Source organism: Bubalus bubalis, chromosome 4 (genome assembly GCF_019923935.1).
Source record: "Bubalus bubalis isolate 160015118507 breed Murrah chromosome 4, NDDB_SH_1, whole genome shotgun sequence".
NCBI classification, from domain to species: domain Eukaryota; kingdom Metazoa; phylum Chordata; class Mammalia; order Artiodactyla; family Bovidae; genus Bubalus; species Bubalus bubalis.
In genome coordinates this window covers 25,158,859-25,182,547 of record NC_059160.1, presented here as the reverse complement: position 1 = coordinate 25,182,547, position 23,689 = coordinate 25,158,859, and the positions used below count along the sequence as shown (strand labels likewise).

The 23,689-nt window shown below is 41.7% G+C and overlaps 1 protein-coding gene across 2 annotated transcripts in view; it reads left to right on the top strand.

Annotated features, from left to right (window-relative positions):
- The first annotated feature begins 6,769 nt into the window (after nucleotides 1–6,769).
- The window catches only part of RERG (RAS like estrogen regulated growth inhibitor), a 135,001-nt gene continuing 118,081 nt past the window's right edge, over nucleotides 6,770–23,689 (top strand). Inside the window, exons 1-2 of one of the 2 annotated variants that reach the window (XM_025283316.3) lie at nucleotides 6,770–6,995; nucleotides 10,760–10,923. In XM_025283316.3, the coding sequence (XP_025139101.1) occupies nucleotides 10,863–10,923 (61 nt within the window). In that variant the 5' untranslated portion in view covers nucleotides 6,770–6,995; nucleotides 10,760–10,862. The remainder of the gene's footprint in view (nucleotides 6,996–10,759; nucleotides 10,924–23,689) is intronic. The other variant, XM_025283315.3, reaches the window with a different exon arrangement.

Genomic DNA, 23,689 nt, shown 5'->3' with positions numbered 1-23,689 from the left:
TGATTAAAATAAACAATATAATAAACAGAAAAATATGTTTTGCAAGAAAAAAAGGAGGAAGGGGATTACATACACAAAAGAAGGGTAATAACAAAATAAATTAAAAATAGCAAGGAAAGAAACAGTTGAATATACTCCATTATACAATACAGCCCATCCAAGACTTTCTTGAGAATATTACGGCAGGAAGAAATGAAAAGGGATGAATCAAAATAATCATGAGTTAAAAAACTACAGTAAAATAATTGAATAAATTTATTTCATTTAAATATAGGACTAAGTTTAAAGCCCTTTGGGACTTACAGTTACAGAACAAATGCAGATATTATAAAATCTTGATAAAAATAATACAGAAGTAAAAATGTAGGAAGAGGGATGGGGAAGTAAGAGGCTAATTTCCTCCTTATTAAATGGCAAGAAGTCAACTGACATTGACTAAAATATGTGGTTAAATACAAACCATATAGGGGCTTCCCCTGTAGCTCAGCTGGGAAAGAATCCACCTGCAATGTTGGAAACCTGGGTTTGGTCCATGGGTCAGGAAGATTTCCTGGAGAAGTAAATGGCAACCCACTCCAGTATTCTTGCCTGGAAAATTCCATGGACAGAAGAGCCTGGCAGGCTACGGTCCATAGGGTCAAAAAGAGTCAGACACTACTGAGAGACTAACATTTTTACTTTCAAAGCGAGTAAATATCTAAAGTGAAGATAATCTTTTAAGGTTCACTTTCATTTCTTTAGCTTCTGCTTAATTTAGTGTATTTATTAAATTAAAAAATAGCATTTATTTATTATTAAAAGGATATGATGGCCCTCAGCATATCTACATGCCATTTAATATCAGTATATCCATCCATTGATTCATTTATGTTCTACAGCATCTTTAATGAGGTTCTCTTATGATAACAATGGTTATTTCTGGATGGCATCATTTGGAGTGTGATTTTCTTCTCTGTATTTTTCAACTACTCCAATTATTTGCAATGAACATGATTAGCAACTACACACACACACACACACACTCCAGTCTGTAATGGGTATTTGGGGCTTATACTGATGATTCATTTACTAATTTTGTGTTAGAAGTTTTAGCTTAAGCCTGAAGTCAGGCTGAGGGACCAGAGGACAACAAGAGCTCTCTCGAGGGCTATTGCTGCCTAGCAAGCAAATATGCTGGGATATTACTCTCACAGAATACAGGCTACTGAAGATATTTATACTTCTCCAGTGGATCAGTGGTAAAGAACTCGCCTGTGACACATGAGCCACAGGAGACATGGGTTGGATCCCTGGGTGGGGAAAAATCCCTGGAGGAGGGCATGGAAACCTACTCCAGTCTTCTTGCCTGGAGAATCCCATGGACAGAGGAGCCTGGTCATCTACAGTCCATAGGGGCACAAAAAGTTGGCCACAACTAAAGCGACTGAGCACGCACGCATGCTCTGAAAATATCACACAATGTGTATCAGGCTCCAATATGGAGAGCTGTAGGTATGCCTGCAAGTGCTTCCCTAATGAAAGGGGAATGCTGGCCTACCTACATGGGCTAAGTAGAAGGATGGAGAGAACAGATTTTGTAGACAAGTTCCCAAGAACTGCTACAAAAGGAGCCTGGCTTGGACCCTTTTCAATAATTCCAATTAGATAAGAGTGGCAAAGTAGGAATTCAACTTAAGTCTCTGTAAGTAGGAAAATAGGTATCTACATATAGATATGTAAATACAGATATTTTTGGTAACTCCTTCCATGAATACTGGAGAAGGAAATGGCAACCCACTCTAGTACTCTTGCCTGGGAAATTCCATGGATGGACAGTCCATGGGGTCACAAAGAGGCAGACACAACTGAGCAAATTCACTTTCTTTTTTCTTTCTTTCCATGAATACAGGGTTTGATAGGAGAGGAAGGTAACATGTGAAACCTGAACACCTTAAAGCCATAGAATTCCATGTAATTGGATTTCTATAAAGTTTCATATAATCTATCTGGATCATTCTTTCCATGACAGAAGCTTTGAAAACTTCCTGTATGCTGAGACACTTCAATCTCTCTCTCAGACCTCCTTCCTGAGCTTCAGACTCATAAGTTCAACTTCTTACTAGCTATTCTATCCCAAATTAAGCATGTGCAAATAAATCCAATATGCACAGTCCCAATTTGTTCTCTTCATTCACTCAACGGTTTTTTGAGCACCCACTATGTGCCACCATTATCGTAGATCCTGGAGGTACAGAGACAATTATGCTATATCCCTACATTCAGGAATGTCAAAGTCTCATGGAGAAGACTGAGAAATAAAAATGAGTACAATGCAAATGTGATGATGGAGCACGGGGTGCTAGGAGACATAGAGTTGGGTCATCTAACACAAGTGTGTACTTAGCAGTAAGACATAGGTCTGTGATCAGAAAAGTCACAGAGGAGACAGTATTTGAGATTTCTCAAAGAATTCTTAGGACAACTCCTAAGCTGCAAGGAGATTCCTGCCTCTGTCCCAGACCCAACTGCTCTGGTCAGTGTGGCCCACAACTCATGGCTGCAGTGGCTTTTCAGGTGAGCTGGCCCTGGAAACAGCCTCCCTGTTTACATCTCTCCCATCAAGAACACACTGCAGATTGTACACTCAGCCCCAGGTCCCTGTCTGCTCTACGTGATAGCTTCCTGGAGTCCACCTGGTGTCTTGAGAAGGATACCTATGTTTCAAAGGAAAGAAATAACCTAGGTGTTTCCTGTTCCTCTAACCAAAAGTGTCATAGTCTTGGAAAATCATTTAATCTCTCTGAAATGCACCTCCTCATCTATGAAAGGATAATAATTTTAAATATGAGTGCTTACCTCAAGGAGTGTATAAATACCAAATGAGATAAGAGATATGAAAGGTGGTCTAGCATAGCATGACTATTAATTATCATTGCTAGGTTTTGAGGACGAGGGACAGTGACTTCAATTCAACTGTTATAAATGCTGATCTTGCAAGGAGAGTGTGAAGCTTTTGGAACTTTCTCAATATACAGATATGAATTTCCATTAAATTCAGTATGTGGGTCATGGTGGAGAGGTCTGACAGAACGTGGTCCACTGGAGAAGGGAATGGCAAACCACTTCAGTATTCTTGCATTGAGAACCCCATGAATAGTATGAAAAGGCAAAATGATAAGATACTGAAAGATGAACTCCCCAGATTAGTAGGTGCCCAATTTGCTACTGGAGATCAGTAGGGAAGTAACTCCAGAAATAATGAAGGGATGGAGCCAAAACAACACCCAGTTGTGAATGTGACTGGTGATGGAAGAAAGGTCCGATGCTGTAAGAGCAATATTGCATAGGAACCTGGAATGTTAGGTCCATGAATCAAGGCAAATTGGAAGTGGTCAAACAGGAGATGGCAAGAGTGAATGTCGACATTCTAGGAAGCAGCGAACTAAAATGGACTGGAATGGGTGAATTTAACTTAGATGACCATTATGTCTACTACTGTGGACAGGAATCCCTTAGAAGAAATGGAGTAGCCATCATGGTCAACAAAAGAGTCTGAAATGCAGTACTTGGATGCAGTCTCAGAAATGACAGAATGATCTCTGTTCGTTTCCAAGGCAAACCATTCAATATCACGGTAATCCAAGTCTATCCCCTGACCAGTAATGCTGAAGAAGCTAAAGGTGAACGGTTCTATGAAGACCTACAAGACTTTTTAGAACTAACACCCAAAAAAGATGTCCTTTTCATAATAGGGGACTGGAATGCAAAAGTAGGAAGTCAAGAAACACCTGGAGTAACAGGCAAATTTGGCCTTGGAGTACAGAATGAAGCAGGGCAAAGGCTAATAGAGTTTTGCCAAGAGAACACACTGGTCATAGCAAACATCCTCTTCCAACAACACAAGAGAACACTCTACACATGGCCATAATCAGATGGCCAACACCAAAATCAGATTGATTATATTCTTTGCAGCCAAAGATGGAGAAGCTCTATACAGTCAGCAAAAATGAGACCGGGAGCTGACTGTGGTTCAGATTATGAACTCCTTATTGCCAAATTCAGACTGAAATTGAAGAAAATTGGGAAAACCACTAGACCATTCAGGTATGACCTAAGCCAAATCCCTTATGATTATACACTGGAAATCAGAAATAGATTTAAAGGACTGGATCTGATAGACAGAGTGCCTGATGAACTATGGATGGAGGTTCGTGACATTGTACAGGAGACAGGGATCAAGACCATCCCTAAGGAAAAGAAATGCAAAAAAAGCAAAATGGCTGTCTGAGGAGGGCTTATCAATAGCTGTGAAAAGAAGAGAAGTGAAAAGCAAAGGAGAAAAGGAAAGATATAAGCATGTGAATGCAGAGTTCCAAAAAATAGCAAGAAGAGATAAGAAAGCCTTTTTCAGTGATCAATGCAAAGAAATAGAGGAAAACAATAGAATGAGAAAGACTAGAGCTCTCTTCAAGAAAATTAGAGATACCAAGGGAATATTTCATGCAAACATGGGCTCAATAAAGGACAGAAATGGTATGAACCTAACAGAAGCAGAAGATATTAAGAAAAGGTGGCAAGAATACACAGGAGTACTGTACAAGAAAGTTCTTCATGACCCAGATAATCACAATGATGTGATCATTCATCTAAAGCCAGACATCCTGGAATGTTAAGTCAAGTGGGCCTTAGGAAGCATCACTACAAACAAAGCTAGTGGAGGTGATGGAATTCCAGTTAAACTATTTCAAATACCCAAAGATGATGCTGTGAATGTGCTGCACTCAATATGTCAGCAACTTTGGAAAACTCAGCAGTGGTTACAGGACTGGAAAAGGTCAGTTTTCATTCCAGTCCCAAAGAAAGGCAATGCCAAAGAATGCTCAAACTACCTCACAATTGCATTTATCTCACATGCTAGTAAACTAATGCTCAAAATTCTCCAAGCCAAGCTTCAGCAATAGGTGAACCCTGAACTTCCAGATGTTCAAGCTGGTTTTAGAAAAGGCAGAGGAACCAGAGATCAAATTGCCAATATCCGTTGGGTCATGGAAAAAGCAAGAGTTCCAGAAAAAGATCTATTTCTGCTTTATTGACTATGCCAAAGCCTTTGACTGTGTGGATCACAATAAACTGTGGAAAATTCTGAAAGAGATGGGAATACCAGACCACCTGACCTGCCTCTTGAGAAACCTATATGCAGGTCAGGACGCAACAGTTAGAACTGGACATGGAACAACAGACTGCTTCCAAATAGGAAAATGAGTACATTAAGGCTGTATATTGTCACCCTGCTTATTTAACTTCTATGCAGAGTACATCATGAGAAATGCTGGACTGGAAGAAGCACAAGCTGGAATCAAGATTGCCAGGAGAAATATCAATAACCTCAGATATGCAGAGGACACCACCTTTATGGCAGAAAGTGAAGAACTAAAGAGCCTCTTGATGAACGTGAAAGAGGACAGTGTAAAAGTTGGCTTAAAGCTCAAAATTCAGAAAACTAAGATCATGGCATCCAGTCCCATCACTTCATGGCAAATAGATGGGGAAACAGTGGCTGATTTTTTTTTGGGGGGGGGCTCCAAAATCACTGCAGATGGTGATTGCAGCCATGAAATTAAAAGACATTTACTCCTTGGAAGGAAAGTTATGACCAACCTAGATAGCATATTAAAAAGCAGAGACATTACTTTGCCAACAAAGGTCTGTCTAGTCAAGGCTATGGTTTTTCCAGTAATCATGTAGATTGGATGTGAGAGTTGGAGTATAAAGAAAGCTGAGTGCAGAAGAATTGATGCTTTTGAACTATGGTGTTGGAGAAGACTCTTCAGAGTCCCGTGGACTGCAAGGAGATCCAACCAGTCCACCCTGAAGGAGATCAGTCCTGGGTGTTCATTGGAAGGATTGATATTGAAGCTGAAATTCCAATACTCTGGCCACCTCATGCGAAGAACTGACTCATTTGAAAAGACCCTGATGCTGGGAAAGATTGAGGGCAGGAGGAGAAGGGGATGACAGAAGATGAGATGGTTGGATGGCATCACCAACTCAATGGACATGAGTTTGGGTGAACTCTGGGAGTTGGTGATGGACAGGGAGGCCTGGCGCTGCGGTTCATGGGATCACAAAGAATTGGACACGACTGAGCGACTGAACTGAAATGATGTCTCTTCTAGCATCTCAGTTTCCAATCTGGCCCAAAATTTCATTCCAACCGTTTACTAGCCTTGGGGACAAGTTTTGCGCTCAGTCGTGTCCCAGTCTTTGCGACCCCATGGACTATAGCCCTCCAGGCTCCTCTGTCCATGGGATTTCCCAGGCAAGAATATTGGAGTGAGTTGCTATCTCCTTCTCCGAGGGATCTTCGCCACCTAGGGATCGACCCCGCGCCTCCTGCATTGCAAGCAGATTCTTTACCGCTGAGCCATCCGGGAAGCCCCAGGACAAGTTATTTATCCTCTGTTTTCTCTTGGGTCTCATGGGGATAATTAAACATGACTCTAAAGGACGGTGTGAGGATGATTTGAAGTAGGGAATAGAAAACATCACGCAGTGGTGCATTCACACGCGAGGTTTTAACCAAGGGACGAGGTCCTTCTGTGAGAACCCAGAGGCCGGGAACTGAGTGGGGCCAAGCGAAGAGTGTCTCGGGTGCGGCGAAGGCGGGTATATGGATGCTCACACTCTGCAGCTGGAGGCAGCCTCGAGGTGGGAAGCGGGCACTGGCGCCGGTAGGGGGCGCCGGAGCGCCGCACTGCAGCATCCCGGCGGCCTCCCGGGCTGAGCTCGCGTGCTGCCGCAGTCCCTCCGCCACTAGTCGGAGCGAGCGGCAGCGAGGGGACCCCGGCCGCTCCTCCAGCGCTTGCCGCCGCTCCCACCCACGATCTCAGCCCAGCGGCTGGGAAACGCCCCCCGCAGACTGCGCTGCGCAACGTGGGAGGGTTAGCGGTCCCGGGGACCGGCTTCCGAACTTGCCAGGGGACCGCAGCTCTCCCGGGCCTGGAGAGTGTGAACAGGTGAGTGTAACGCACGTGCCCAGGTGGCCCTTTCGGGACGACTTCCTGCAAACCCTTCGGAGCCCCTGAACGCTCGGCCTCTGGGGGCGGTCCTCTTGGTCCCTGGGTCCTCCCAGGCAGGGGTTGGGGGTCGCCGAGAGGGTGATGTGAGAGCCAACGCCAGGGGCTTGACAGCACCCTCCGTTCGGGGCTAAGATCAGAAATGCCTTTTTGACTCAGGTTCCATCCTCCGCCTAGATTGAGAGCAAGTGACCTGCAGTCCACGATGGGCTTGTTTATCATTCCAGGATACCTGTTGCTTTCTGAGCAACGCTATAGCCAGGGGTCTCCTACAATCTTCCTCCTCCCCTGCGTGCTGCGTTGTGATAAGATGAGGGACAATTCCTGGTAATGAGACTGGCAAAACTTGGTTTCAGAGCTAGAGAAGGAGTGGTCCAAAGAGAATCTCATCCCCACCGTCAGATTAGATTCTTTGCTTCCCTAAATACCTGCACTTTATTTTGATGAGACCATAAACACAGAAGTTGAAACAACTATTACCTTATAAAGATGCTTGTGTTTTCCACCTCCCCCCCCACCCCAAAGAAGATGTAGAAAGCAAGGACTGTGGTAAGTATAATAGTTTAGGGATTTATTGTGAATACATATTTTTTAAAAAATAAATAAGATCAGCTTATTAGTGAACTAAATGTCATAGGCATATTGGATTGTAAGCTCTTTGAAGATGACCATTTGTGATTAGCATGAATGTGGGATGAATCAATGCATGCATTGACAGTAACAGAATTTGGAGTCTTCCTAAGCTTTCTTTTGGTACCTTTCTGTTTAGGAAAAAGATCAATACACCTTTAATCTCTCAAATGAACCTCTTACCTGTGATTTTAGCTTTAGTAGTGACAGAAACTGAGAATTTTTTGTCCTATTAAAACACTGTCCACCTAAAAACCGAACGGCAGCTTCGAGACCCAGACAGAAGACTTCTGCCCAACATCATGAAAACGAATGTTTTCTTCCATCCATGTTATGGAAGGTCTTGGATCTTGAATTATTTTGAACATCAGAGACTTGGCAACAGGTCCCTTATTAATACAACTGACACATTTATCTTTGTTTCCTGTCTTTATCAAATGTAACTTTTTCACATATTCATGTGAGAAATGTTCAAAGATGTATGTCAGTTTTGTGTCTCCCTTTAAGGGGTTTTTCTTAACATAACCTAAAATTGATGCTAACTAGCTGTATCTTTATTACGTTATATATGAAACATTCAACCCACACAATTTCTCTTTCTTATGTGAAGTTCCTATGCCTCTGAGGCCATTTGGGAATTACTGAAAAACTTGACTTAACAAGTGTTTGTTTATTTTTTTCAAATTACATTTGATGGCTACTCTCTTGAAGCATAAATCAGATAGTAAATTATTTGGATTTTTAGGGGCATGGGAATAAGCAGTCCTGCATGAGATAGCAAATTGCTGTTTATACAAGCTCCAGACACTTGCATGTTCTATGTTTCAAAGAAATGCTTGCCATTCTTATTTGGAATTCATTTAGTTAATATATCTCAATAGATTATGCTTCTGTGATGCTTCTGTGATGAAGCGCTGAACCTTAAACACAGAGGCCTTTTCTTAATGAATGCACATAAAATGACAACGAAGTTCTTTTATCTTTAGCTGAAAGTGTGGGACTGGACAAATTACAGATGTTGCAACTTCTGTGTTTTGTGCTACTAATGATCACTAAGGAGTTTTTTCATTATTTTGATGAAGTAAACAACAGCCAATGCTAATGTTGACCTTTCTGTCCTTCGGAGGAAGCTCTGCCACTGTGGAAGTCAGCAAATACAGAATTTGTGAGGCAGAGGTCAATGGTTTAGATGCATAGGGAAGGAAACAATTACATGTTAATGTCTTTGTAGAAATACTTTTTCAAAAGAACTTTTCCTTTTTTTCTTTCTCTGGAAAAGCTCTTTTAGAAAATTTGTAAATGCCAAAACCCTGGCAGGAACGGTTCATATGTTTAGATAACATACTTGAAAGTGAAGTCTTGTATTTAAGATGAAAACATTGATTGCAGAAGTTCAGAATGGGGAAGCCTGCAGTTCATGTGAAAAATGTGAGCCTTAATATGAATATAACCACCATGCCTTGATGAACAGGAAGAATCCCATGAAACTTGTGCTGGGTAATTTGTCAGGTCACATTTCAAGGGGTTGAATGCAGAGGATGCCATGTTTTTAGAGTGATTAAAATGGCAAATGCCAGAGAAGGGAGCTGCATATGGTCAAGAGGGAAGATGAGGGTCAAAAAGCATAAACAAGAACAGACGTCTCCGTGTAGAACCAAGAAAGAGGACTGGGTCTCACTTTCCTAGAAAGTAGAAGTCTAGAATGGGACAAAGGCTCCTAGTAATTGCTAGGTACTTGAAGGGCTCTGAGTGAAAGAAAATAAAAAGTTGATGTTTTGCTGCTATTTCCCCCCACCCCTGGAAGTGGTAAATTCGACCCTGAGTGGTTATTAGATGGTTGCCTGGTCATATGAAAGGGCTCCTGTGATGGCTGGAGGATTTTTTTTTTTTCATTAACTCCAAGACTTTCCAATTTTACATTTCCATGGTACCAAGGACCTTGGCGTCATTCCTAAAGCACCCATAATATAAAGTGGGCTTGCATCCGTGCTAAGTTGCTTCAGTTGTGTCTGACTTTGTGTGACCCTATGGACTGTAGCCTGCCAGGCTCTTCTGTCCAGGGTATTCTTCAGGCAAGAATACTGGAGGAGTTGCAGTGCTCTCCTCCAGGAGGTCTTCAGGGACTGAACCCGCATCTCTTAACGTCGCCTGCATTGGCAGGCAGATTCTTTACCACTAGTGCCACCTGGGAAGCTTCCGTTTACATACTGTCATTTACCAGGTGGTACAAGTGGTGAAGAATCTGCCTGCCAGTGCAGGAGACATGCAGGAGACGGGGGTTCTGATCTCTGGGTCAGGAAGATCCCCTGGGGAGAAAATGGCAACCAACTCCAGTAGTCTTGCCTGGAGAATCCCATGGACAGAGGAGCCTGGCAGGCTACAGTTCATGGGGTCACAAGGAGTCAGACATGACTGAGCACCCAAGTATTAGGACAATGCCATAAACTAATGTACTTGAGGTTGTTATAATAGCATTTATCTTTTGTGTTCCAGGGCATTGTGCCTAGGAAAATGTAAAAATATCTAGATGTTATGTATCAGTTTTAGGAATGTGGGTATCTGTCACGTGGCTTGACCTTGTGATCTAGTGAATGGAGATAAAACTTAAACCTTGAAAGGCAAATTCAATCATATTACAGTGGGGTTAGCTAGTAGGAATGTGTATTAGTCAGCCTAAAGGGAAATAGAATTCCAAATGTGACTGTCCCCATCGTGTGTGTTTGTATATTTGGGTATTTATAGGCACATGATAAATACTTGTATTTACAGACAAGGATTTGTTATCAATTACTGACATAAAACATTCTTTGAGGAAGTGCTTTTGAAAATGCTATCGTATGTAAAAAAAAAAAAGGTATGTTTAGAACCAGACAGATTGAAGAGCAAGTCCTGGAACTATCATTTTTTAGTTGAATGGTTTACAGTAAATTCCTCGAGCCCTCTTGCAGGATTGTGGTGGCGATCAACAGGGAAGATACTGATCAAGTCAATGATTCTGGCACATAGAAAATGCTTAATAAATATGAAATTCATTCTCCAGTCATTTGTGAATTCGCAAATCTCTTTTGTTTAAGTATTGCAGATTTACCATGATATGGTGAATCCCAGGGCTGGAACCACAAAGATCTTCTCAGCTCTTTAGTTTGAACCACAGTGAATTGTCTACCAGCACCCAGCATGGCTAAAAGTGCAGAGGTCAAACTGGCAATATTTGGGAGAGCAGGCGTGGGCAAGTCAGGTAAGGTGTTTGTTGTGGTGGTAGTAGTGTGTGTGTGTCTTTGTGTGTCTTTGTTACTGAGTGGGGGGAGGGGGAAGAGGGAGGGGGCAGTTGGCATATCTCCTATTCTCCTATGTGGCTCTATTAGATGAAGCGTCTTTCTCTTTAACTCAGATTTTCATTTTGCATAATCAGGTTTTATGTCCTCTTTTGCTTCTTTATGGTAAAGCAGCGCTGTTGATAATACACAAGGCAATGGATACGTCAGGGGTCTTGATATACCAAGGAAGGATGTCCGATTTCCAGAGAAATAAGATTGGATAAATTACAAAATACATTTGCTCCTTTTTTTTTTTTGTCTATATGAAATCCTGAGGGGCCAATGTAATATCTCATCAATCTCGATATGCTCAGCAACCGGCTCAATGTCAAACATGTGTTGAGTGCTGAATAAATGCATCTTTACAAGGAGAAGAATTCTATTATTGTTATCCAAAGCAGGGTTCGACTGCTTGCTGCTCAAAAGTCAATAAAGAGGACAGATTGGTCAAAAGGAAAGTTTGCTTTATTTTGGATTCTGGCAACCAGGCAGGGAGAGAGGACATCTGTCTAAAGGCTGACTCCCCTGCACCCCAATCAGGGCACATGAGTTTTTATAGACAGAGGGAGGGGGCTACATGCAGAAACCACACAGTCAGCTCTGACAGTCATCTTGAAATTGGTCATCAATGGTCTGACCAGCATCATCTTGATTGTTTTTAGTACAGTTAATTTTCAGTTCCCTGGGTCAGTTTGTTTTCATGTCCTTGAGGCCAATTCTCAGAATTCCAGTACTCTTGCCTGGAAAAATCCCATGGATGGGGGAGCCTGGTAGGCTGCAGTCCATGGGGTTGCTAAAAGTCGGGTACGACTGAGCGACTTCATTTTCACTTTTCACTCTCATGCATTGGAGAAGGAAATGGCAACCCACTCCAGTATTCTTGCCTGGAGAATCCCAGGGACAGAGGAGCCTAGTGGGCTGCCGTCTATGGGGTCGCACAGAGTCGGACATGACTGAAGCGACTTAGCAGCAGCAGCAGCATGTCACAGCTACAGTCTGGTCATCCTGTAGTTAACTACTGCACCTGGTAGGGCTTTCAGTATCTATAAGACAGCTCACAGGATATGGCTCAGAATCTTATCTACAACCCTTGAGAAGGAACTAAGGGTCCTTGACTTTGCTTAATGACGACATTATTATTATTTGGTCTCCTCTGACTGTTTTCCTTTGTTTCTGCGTGTTCTCACTTCTCTGATTAAATGTATTCTTTGGCTAAAGTTTTTCCACAGACAAAAGGCAGGCAGAGGACATGGGGGGAAGGGCCATAGGGTTCTGTTTCATTTCGTTGTCACTCGACACATCTAAAATCAGGGAGGACTGTGAAGGCTGGGATGTGTCTGAGCTCAAGTGAGACAGATATTGCCAGCACCTCTAGGGTGAATTTAAATGACCAGATTGTGGTGCTCCTCAGTAACTGAGAACCTTTAGTGTTCCACACCTGAGGAAGGGTTTGCAGACCTTTCAGGTAAAGGGCAAAATGGTGGAAGTAAAAAATGTGTCTAGTCCAACTTGAAAAACAGATCTCAGATTTTATAATTAAAGAGTACTAAGCAGGTGTTGCTAAAATGCCAGGGTAACGTGTTTTTTCAGAGAACGTTGCTTTAGTCTCTTACCGGAAGAAAGACTCATAATTGACTTTGTCCACTGAGCTTTTCGGAGAAGGCAATGGCACCCCACTCCAGTACTCTTGCCTGGAAAATCCCATGGACGGAGGAGCCTGGTAGGCTGCAGTCCATGAGGTCGCTAAGAGTCGGACACGACTGAGCGACTTCACTTTGACTTTTCACTTTCATGCATTGGAGAAGGAAATGGCAACCCACTCCAGTGTTCTTGCCGGGAGACTCCCGGGGACACGGGAGCCTGGTGGGCTGCCGTCTATGGGGTCGCACAGAGTTGGACATGACTGAAGCAACTTAGCAGCAGCAGCAGCAGCAACTGAGCTTTTGGTTCTCAAGAAAGGGATCTAACAGATATAGCGTGTGTGTGTTCATAGAGAGAAGCCTGTTCAGATCATCCAATACAACAGGTCATCCATATAGTCTTAAACACTTACGTCGTTGTTGTTGTTCAGTCATTAAGTCATGTCTGACTCTTCGCAACACCATAGACTGTAGCCCACTAGGCATCCCTGTCCTCCACTATCTCTCGAAGTTTGCTCAAATTCATATCCCAAACACATATGAGCAGTCATTAATTCTGTGACAAACCTGTCTTTCCAAATCGACTCTCTGGTTTCATTTCAGCAGTAAATACTGCCTGATGTAAGTCTTTCTCTCTCTTTTTCTCTTAGTTTTCTTGAGAGGGCTCTTTGCCATCACTGTTTCCTCCCACTTGCTATTTGCTTTGGCCTTTGGCAGAAACCAGGTAAAGAAAGTAATAGACAGTTGGCAAGGTTAAGAAACTTCCAGCCTTCACAAGCTCTAAGATTGTTAAACTCCTCCCTATTCATCTGAGTTTCCTGACGCCAAGCATGCATGCTTGCTTCCATGCATGCTAAGTTGCCTCAGTCGTGTCCGACTCTTTGTGACCCTATGGACTGTAGCCTGCCAGGCTCCTCTGTCATTGAGATTCTCCAGGCAAGAATACTGGAGTGGGTTGCCATGTGCTCCTCCAGAGGAACTTCCTGACCCAGGGATCGAGCCCGTGTATCTTATGCTGCCTGCATTGTCAGGGGTGTTCTTTACCACTAGCGCCACCTGGGAAGCCTTCCTGATGGTGTGAGAACCTAACTTTTGTAGCTGGTGGAATGATCTGGAGAATGAGGAGAGTGTTTCATTGAGTGGAGGATGAGGGTGAGGCAGTGTGTGGGAAGATTCGTTCTGCCCACAAGAGCTGGCCTGAATTTTCACCAGTGAGGGATCAAGGGTTAGAGCTCACTGTTTAACATCCATTCATTCACAATTTAACACAGGCAATAAGGGAAGGGGAATTTGTAAACCTTATGTCATCACCAAAAGAAAGTCTACATGCTTTGGAAAGTGAATCATGAAAATAAAAATACAGTTGAGAGAACCACTTACTTTCTGTACCGTATGCATGCTGTGTGCTGAGTTGCTTCAGTCATGTCTGACTCTGTGCAATAGTATGGACTGTAGCCCACCAGGCTCCTCTGTCCCTGGAATTCTCCAGGTAAGGATACTGGAGTGGGTTGCCATGCACTCCTCCAGGGGATCTTTCTGACCCAGGGACTGAACCTGCATCTCTGACGTCTCCTGCATTGGCAGGCAGGTTCTTTACCACTATCATCACCTGGGAAGCCCGTGTACCCTATAACCATCCCTTTTTCATCTGTATTATCTCTTAACAAACTGGGTGTCTCCTTCTGTCAAGACTGATCCGTCAGTCAGAGCATAGACCTCAGTTGGCTTTGTCTTCCACAAAGTAGTTTCAATCCTTGTCTCAAGGATCCCTCTCATTCTCTACCAACCTTTTCCCCTGAGCATTTCTCTGTCCACCACTCCATCTTTTTCTTTTCTCCAAGGTTATTGAACATGGGCTCTGGCCTCAGTGTCTTTACTTTTTTTTGACTTCCTGTTCATTGCTTAAACATATTTCACTGTGGTCATACTGCTAAAACTGATTTTACCAAGGTCAGGGCTTCCCAGGTGACCCAGTGGTAAAGAATCCACCTGCCAGTGCAGGAGACGCAAGAGATGAGGGTTTGATCCCTGGGTTGGGAAGATCCCCTGGAGGAGGAAATGGCAACCTGCTCTAGTATTCTTGCCTGAAAAATCCTGTAGACAGAGGAACCTGTTGGCCTACAGTCCATGGGGTTTCAAAGAGTTGAATATGACTGACCACACACACAGCACTGAACAATAACCAACCAATCTAATGAATCTTTCCCAGTTCTTAGAACTCTTGTTACCGTTTAACACTACTGCTTACTCTTTCCTAAAACTCCTGCCTTCCCAGGCTCCCATTACATCACCCTGCTTGGCTTTCCTGCCACTTCTCTGTTGACCCTAAGCAGCTGTTTCAGGGCTGCTGTTTACTGGCCTACCTCTCAAAGATCGGGGCTTCCAGCTTCCACATACTATTCTCTTGTCCTCACGCTCCATACCCTCAGGGAGTGAGCCCTCAAAGCCCAGAGCTTGAAGATAATACCTGCACAAGAAGTCCACATTCTGCCGACCTTGGTTTTAATTTATGGAAAGTGCAGAAGTGGAACTTGTTTGTTAAGGTCCTTCCCAAGTCTTAAATCCTATGAGTCTTGATTAATAACTCGTCTTTGGACTGATTTCTCATTCCACCTTATATACATTCTGCCATGGGTGTTTATTTTCGTTTAGGTGAAGATGACAGTGATAGACCACATGCCTTTAAACAATTGCCTTTTTGTCCGTCATCTATAAACAGACAGTGTTTTCCTATTTCAACATGAGACTGTTTTCCCGAGACCTTGTAACCACACCTCCCATTTAAAAAGAAGTGCTGGTTTAACTTATGTATGGGAGTCAGTTCTGAGACCTTCTCCCAGAGTTCAGTGAAAACAACCACAGAGGACTTGATAACCTATCAGCTTTGAAACCAGACTCTAGCCATGGTGAATTCATGTTGATTCTAGTTCTTTATTAATATGGATTGCTCATCTCTGCCTTGTCATTGTACTCTACCTTCACCTTCCTATTGTACAGATTGTATCTGTTTTGTAAGTAACTTTTGTTTTTTTAAGTCTGCAAGAAATTATACCTTCTGGAATGTATTCGGCTCCTCACTTACTCAAATGCCTCCCCAAATGACCATAATCTACCCGTGGGCTCAAATAATCCATTTCTCACCGAACACCCAGCAGAAGAAGTATTCCTAGGAAGGGCGAGCCAGCAGGTGACCTTGGAGTGGTAGAAATTGGGTGTCTCTGCTTTGAACCTGGGTCTAAGTGTCAGACATGACTTGGCAACTGAACAACAGCTGTGTGAATTGCTTCAGAGGCTCCAAGTCTGACATGGCCTATCTGCTTTCCCCCACACTCAATACTAATTTGGAATTTAGTGTGCTTACTCAGTCATGTCCAACTCTTTGAGACCCCTTGGACTGTAGCCCACCAGGAGCCTCTGTTCATGGGATTCTCCATGCAAGAATTCTGGAGTGGGTAGCCATTTCTTTCTCTAGGGGATCTTCCTGACCCAGGGATAGAACCCAGGTCACCTGCATTGCAAGCGGATTCTGTACAGTCTGAATCTCCAGGGAAGCCCAGGCATTTAGGGTAAATAAGACCAATTGTCTATTTGCTAACAGTGGCTTGGGTGGCCTGGAGTCCAGTGCAAGAGCCCCCGAGTCCTACTGTTAGGTCTGACTCCCAGTTCTACACTTTATTAGCTGTGTGAACTTGGCAACTTTGACACGGCACTTAAATCCTCAATTTCTGCAATTATACAAAGATTATAATAGTGCCTATCTCAAAGAGTTGTTGTTAGAACTGGGTGAAATATTATACACAAGTTTTTTAGATTGGTATCCGGCACAGCATATGTGCTCAAGTATATTACAGTTTTCAAGGTGTGCCCTTTAAGTTTGTTAGTGAAAACATCCAAAGATATGTTTCTACTCAAGTGAGTGTTTGGGTTTTCATTAAAAGTCAGAAAACTTATAATAACAAAATTCTGTATCACTGCTCAGCACACACACACACACATACACACACTTTCTGTCTCTCTCTTCTTAAATCCACAGTCTGGTTTATGTCAATTACAGCTTGACCACTGATGATCATAACAATACTTCTCCTGGCTAATATCTTGGAAATCTTGGGGGAAAACAGCCAGAAATATTTTGGTGTCCTTAATAAATTAAACCTCTTAAATTTGAAAGCGCTTCTGGTATGTAGTTGATGGCTTCCTAAGCCCAGGTAACAGATAAGCCCTCCATGTTTAAAACAGACTTTAACGGTAACCAGAACTCTTTGGTTGACAGGTTGACATTAGACGCGTCAGCACGGACGAAATTTAATAATGTGTTAATTATCAAACACATGGGGTATGTCTGTGTGTGTCTGTGTATTGCAGTATTTACAGGGTCTTTTGGATTAGGAAGATTCTTCTTCCTTCTGTCTAGTTTTGGCAGTTCTTGCAGTCCTGTCTTCAAGTGATCTTTCTGGCTTAGCAAGCTCACTGGTTCAGCGTGGGGAGCACTGTGTGGATGCTTCAAAGTGTAGAGTCAAGGGAAGCCCCGAGTTTTCCCAACCCTTTCCTTTTTCTGTTGCCCCAGCAGAGCAAATGTTTTTCTTCTCTGGCTAAGGATAAGGCAGCCAGTAATAACATTGCATGTAGAACATAGATTTTCCTTACATGTTTGCATCAGCCTCTAATGTGACAAGTAATGAAAGCAAAAAGACCTGTTGTAAAACCTAGAATGCACACCATATTTATTATGTAAATTACCCTGGATCAGCCGGGGCTGGACCCCGGCAGTAAATGCTTCCTGGATTCACAGTATTCAAATAGGTAGTATGTGTGGGAGGAGCCGGAACAGAAACAACTGAAATTTTCAATTCTGTTTCACAGTTGACATTCTCATTTTAGGACTGAAATATTGTGTGCCTTAGCTAAATGTATTTCTTGAAAGGGCTAGTCTCAAAGTTAATGGAGTAACGCTTGTACTCTAATTCAAAAGCCAGTTGATTCACTCATCCGTGAAGGCCTAAGTGCATAGATTCAGATTGCTGGGCTGTAAATTGGGGTGCCAAACACAAACAAGCATGTGATACCATTTCCCTTGGCACAAAGAGATTTATTTTTTTCTTCCCTTCTCTTGCTCCTGTTTGATTTTCCCTCTCTCTTAATTATAAAAAGTTTTGAAAAGTTCTTTTCATTTTATCTTCAAGTAGGACAGGCAAGGACAATGCTGATTTTAAATGTAACTCTTCCAATGTGCATCGGACACTGCTTTAATATGTATGTGTCCTTTATGGCTGACTTATGTTTATGAGATCACATATAATTAATGTATTAAATAAGAACAGTATCAGTGGTGTCTTGGGTAGGTCAATTTCCTTAATGCTATAGAACTAAGCTTTATGTTTTAGAACTTTTTCTTTACCCAAGTAGTTACACCAGTCTATATCCTTCATTTATACTGAACAGTGTAGTATGATGCTTCTTAAACATTGTCTCCAAGGTACTTTACAAAAGAAGGAGAAGGGGACTTCCCTGGTGATCCAGTGGTTATGACTTTGCTTTCCAATGCAGGGGGTGTGGGTTTGACCTCTGATACGTAAACTAAGGTCTCACCTGCCTTGAGGCTGAAAAACCAAAACATGAAACAGAAACAATATTGTCACAAATTCAATAAAGTCTTTAAAAATGGGCCACATCAAAAAAATCTTAAAAAATTAAATAAATAAAGGGAGGAGAAAAATCTAGGGTATTGGGTCATATAAGCATCTCATTACAGTCATGTAATTGTATTGCATGTTTTATTGATTACATAAATATGGGCAAAATTTAATATCAATAGTAACCTTGATAGCATATTCAAAAGCAGAGACATTACTTTGCCAACAAAGGTCCATCTAGTCAAGGCTATGGTTTTTCCAGTGGTCATGTACGAATGTGAGAGTTGGACTGTGAAGAAAGCTGAGTGCCGAAGAATTGATGCTTTTGAACTGTGGTGTTGGAGAAGACTCTTGAGAGTCTCTTGGACTGCAAGGAGATCCAACCAGTCCATTCTAAAGGAGATCAGTCCTGGGTGTTCTTTGGAAGGAATGATGCTAAAGCTGAAACTCCAGTACTTTGGCCACCTCCTGCGAAGAGTTGACTCACTGGAAAAGACTCTGATGCTGGGAGGGATTGGGGGCAGGAGGAGAAGGGGATGACAGAGGATGAGATGGCTGGATGGCATCACCAACTTGATGGACATGAGTTTGAGTGAACTCCGGGAGTTGGTGATGGACAGGGAGGCCTGGCGTGCTGCAATTCATGGGGTCACAAAGAGTCGGACACAACTGAGCAACTGAACTGAACTGAACTGAATAATATTAACTAAAATAGTGTATATAATATTATCATTAAATTATTAATAGTAATGTGTGAATATTAACATACCATGCTGTTTGAATATAAAAATTATTTTCTCTAAAAATCAGTGACCAAAAGGGACTCTTCATGAAGATATAGCAAGTCGATCTGTGGCTTCCATACACCTAGGCATTGGGTGCAGTTCCAGGAACAAGCAGGTTCAGCTGTGTGCATCACATGATGTGAGCATTGACTCCTGTACTTTACCTACTTGACAGCCAATCAGCTCTTCAAATTCTTGTTTATTCTTGTCCTAAGACTATACAGTATAATCTTAATGGTAAATTTTCTTTAGCTATTTGTTTAGGTAAAAAGAGGGATAGATTGTGTTTCAGGTGGGTGCAGAACTTCCATGGCTCCTGGAAGAAGTCTGTGTGTGTGTATGTGTGTGTGTGTGTATGAAGACGCCTTTCCTAAGTAGTTGTTAAAATTTAAAGATTACCAGCAATGAGGTCTATTGGTTATTGTGCAGTTAGTTGATGGTTAGAGAAGTAATTGTTTCTTTTTTTGTGTGGATTGGATCAAAGAGAGGAAAGTGGCATTGAGATGTTTCAATGGGGCTGGAAAAATAGTTGTTCTCTTGTCATAAAATATGGTAATGTGGCCTTGGAGGTTTTATACCTTCCTTTACCTGCAAAGATGGAAAACCAGAAAGAGGTAAACAGCCAAAACAAGTTGATTTTCTTTCAGTTGTTCTACCCTAAGAGGAATAAAAGGGTGTTTTCAAATTGCAGGTGTCTACCTATGTGTGAGTGCTAAGTCGCTTTAGTCGTGTCTGACTCTTTGCAACCCTATGGACTATAGCCCACCGGGCTCCTCTGCCCATGAAGTTCTCCAGGCAAGAATGCTGAAATGGGTTATCATGCTGTCCTCTCGGGGATCTTCCCGACCCAGGGATTGAACCCACGTCTCCTGAAGCTCCTGAATTGCAGATGGATTCTTTTACTGCTGAGTCAATGGGGAAGGCTATACCTAGGAAAATGTACAAAAAGTCAGACTTCTATGCAAGGCTTAAGTCACACTGACCTTTATTGCATGCCCAGGAAGTCAAGCAAAAATGAGGGATCATGCTTATAAGGGTTTAGAAAATGGAAAGGAAAGAAAAAAGAGGAAAGAAAAAATTAAAATAATCAAAATCAGTTGCTTATTGGTGGGTAAACATTTTTGTAGACTGCCAGTGACCAATTCTTAAACTTTTCTCTTAAAAAATATATAATTAGGAAGAAATGATACTGGAAAACAAAACAAACAAAACCAAGAACTGTTTTTCAAAGTCAAAAGGGCATATCTCTGTCCTGGTTTTTTTCTGTTGAAATATATTATTAGAATTCAGTTGCCCTTTATTTTTATCTGATAGCTAATTTACTCGTTGAAATACTTCCCTGTAGTTAATTATCAGTCGCTAGCTGGTTCCATTTTGATCTTGTTTTCTTGGCAACTGACAAAGACGAAGTTTGAGTAAAGGGAGGGGAGAAAATTGTAAATCATCCTTGTAATTCCCCTTTTTATTACTGGTATTTCTCCAACTTATGGGTTTGGGGAAATCAGCCAAATTTTCAAGGTGGTACTGGCCTTGAAGCCAAAATTCCAGTGCAAACGCGTCCTTGTTGCTTGTGCTGCCTTTGAAAATTGATGTGGTTTCAGAAAAACAGCGATAATATCCTCCATCCCATTAAAAATGAAAGTAGTTATATTATGAAAACAAGGCAGCCTGAAATAGCTAATTTCAGCCTGGAATAAGAAAATATCTAAAGCTCCTATACATACATGTGAGAGAAAGGACTTCCCTGGTGGCTTAGACAGTAAAGAAGCTGCCTGTAATGCAGGAGACCTGGGTTTGATCCCTGGTTTGGGAAGATCTCCTGTAGAAGGGAATGGCTACCACTCCAGTATTCTTGCCTGAGAATTCCATGGACCAAGGAGCCTGGTGGGCTACAGTCCATGGGGGTCACAAAATATATATATATGTAAAAGATTATTACCTAGATCATCTGGCTCCATAGAGCCACAGCCAAGTCACAAACCCCAGTTTATGACTGTGCAAAGCTTTTGCAACTTTGCTACTAAATGTTTTAATTTTGTAATACCCTATTCCTTTCAAACACCATATGTTAGAAAATTAAATGATCATTAGAATTTTGTAATATGAATTTTGTTTAAAAAAACTAAAGAGTTTATTTTTATCAGAGATTGCCAGTAATCAATGAATTACCAATGCGTGACAAAGGGCCCTGGGAGTCCCAGATAAGTTGCCAGTCAATTCAGTTAACATTCTCAGCAACCTGTGTATATGGACATTCCCCTAAAATGCAATATTCCATTTCTTACAGCTTTGGATAAGAAGGCTGTTGAATCATCTCCTATGAAAGGATACATTTTTTTGCTGTTATCAAAGAAGAATATGATGTACCATATTCTGTCAATATGATCTAATTTTTTAAAAAAGTGCCCAACCGAACTGACTGTCAGGATTGGGGTTTAAACTTCAAACCATCCATCACTCTCTCTTTTCATTCATCTGTCAAATGATACATCTATTTGCTTTTTTTCCTGTGATGCCAGTCAGGTTGTGAAGGTGCTTTGAAAAAGTACAAGTGTGATATAAAATATGCTCCTAATATTATCATACTCTTTTAAAAATTAATTAATTAATTAATTTTATTTTTGGCTGCCCTGGGTCTTTGTTGCTGCACACAGGCTTTCTCTAGTTTCGGAGGGCAGGGGCTACTCTCTAGTTGCGGTGCACAAGCATCTCACTGTGGTGACTTCTCTTGTTGCGGAGCCTGGGCTCCAGGGCACGCAGGCTTCAGTAGTTGTGGTGCATAGCACAGGCTTTATTGCTCTACAGCATGTGGAATCTTCCCAGACAAGGAATGGAACCTGTGTCCTCTGCATTGGCAGGCAGATTCTTAGGCACTGTACCACCAGGGAAGTCATCATGCTCTTGTTATTGATATCTGTGCAGTTCTCCCCCTGTGTTCCTTAACATTTGTGTTTGGAAAAGCAGTATGGTCCGTTTCCTGGCTGTCCATCACAGGGGGCTGGATGGATACGCTCAGGCCAGTAGTCATCTGTGAGTGTTCTTCCACTGAATGTATACCGTTACAAACTATCGGAAGGTTATAGATTTTATTCTGAAGGAATTTGCACTTTCAAATGTGTGAAATGAATGCACGTCGAGTTGGGGTATTTTTTTAGGATCATTATGTAAAAGAGTCAAAAAGGGAGGTGGGTTTGAGAAAATAATTTGAACTTATGCCTTATTGGAGAAGGAAGTATGGCATATTACAGAATTTTTTTGATAGTCAAATTTTATCCTTATTAAAAAATTAAAGTTTTAAACATTTACACATTTTTGATAGAAAGATTTCTCAAAAGTAAATATAAATATATGTATCTATAAAGTGTTAGTTACTCAGTTGTGTCTGACTCTTTGTGACTCCATGGACTATAGACTGACAGGCTCCTCAGTCATGGAATTCTCGAGGCAACAATAGTGGAGTGGGTTGCCATTTCCTTCTCTGGGGAATCTTCCCAACCCAGGGATTGAACCCAAGTCTCCTGCATTGTAGGCAGATTCTTTTACCATCTGAGCCACCAGGGAAGCCCATATGTATCTATATGTTTCCTTATAATCTTAAACTATGCTTTTGTTCATTCATTTAATTATTCATTCAACAAGTATGTGTTTAATACCAACTCCGTGTTCTAGAATAGCTTGCTCATGGTACAGGATTCATATACATTCTAAAAAGGCAGAGTAGCTATTTCTGCTCTTTATTATGTCCCCAGAGCAGATGAAGACAGTATCCTCAATACACTGAATAAATTGAGTTGGACTTATGTGGTCATCAAATGCCAACTGTCACTGGAGAAGCCCAGTTGTCTATGAAGCCTCTATTGCAAGATGGTATCTCCTCTCTCCTTTGAAACAGGAAAGTAAGCAGGAAGCCCAATTGTGAAGAGCTCAGCTATTTTTATTCTTGGTTTTCCATTGCCTTCCTTCTACAAGTATATTAGAGAACCATTGGAGAGAGAAAACTATGAAGTGTTGCTTTTTAGAAATTATGAAAGCTTTTATCACTGCTATACCCTTAAGAGCCTAAGCTCTACGCTTTTTGAAATTTTAGAAAGAGTGAGCCTGTAATTTCAAGATACCTTAAATAGCATAATTTGAACCATGTCTCCCAAGTGCCTTTCTTTGAAAATCTGTTTAGAATCAAACTTAAAAATCACCACCAGCAAATCATTTTCGTAGCCTATATGGCAACTGAACTTTCTTCTATTTAATTTTTCAGCACTGCTTTATTATAAGACATAGGTTGTAAAAAATAATAAGCTATTTGTATTATAAGCTGAAAAGAATGAGAAGCATAGAGTAGATTTGCAGCAGTCTGTTCTGAGGATAGCAAGAAAAATAGACATTTCAACTGTGCCTTTAGATTCGCAGTCAGGTTGATGGAAACAAATAGCCCTAGGTTGTTCACCTTAAAAGCTAAATAAAGAAACAATCAGCCAACCAGAGGTGTAGAATTGGTATAAAATTTAAAGACTCAAGAGGCAGTTTTCTATAACAGGTTAACCTGGGGTATCCTCTAATGCACATTAATGAAGTCTCCTTTATGTACAGTTGGGAAGGTCCCCTGGAGGAGGAAATGGCAACCCACTCCAG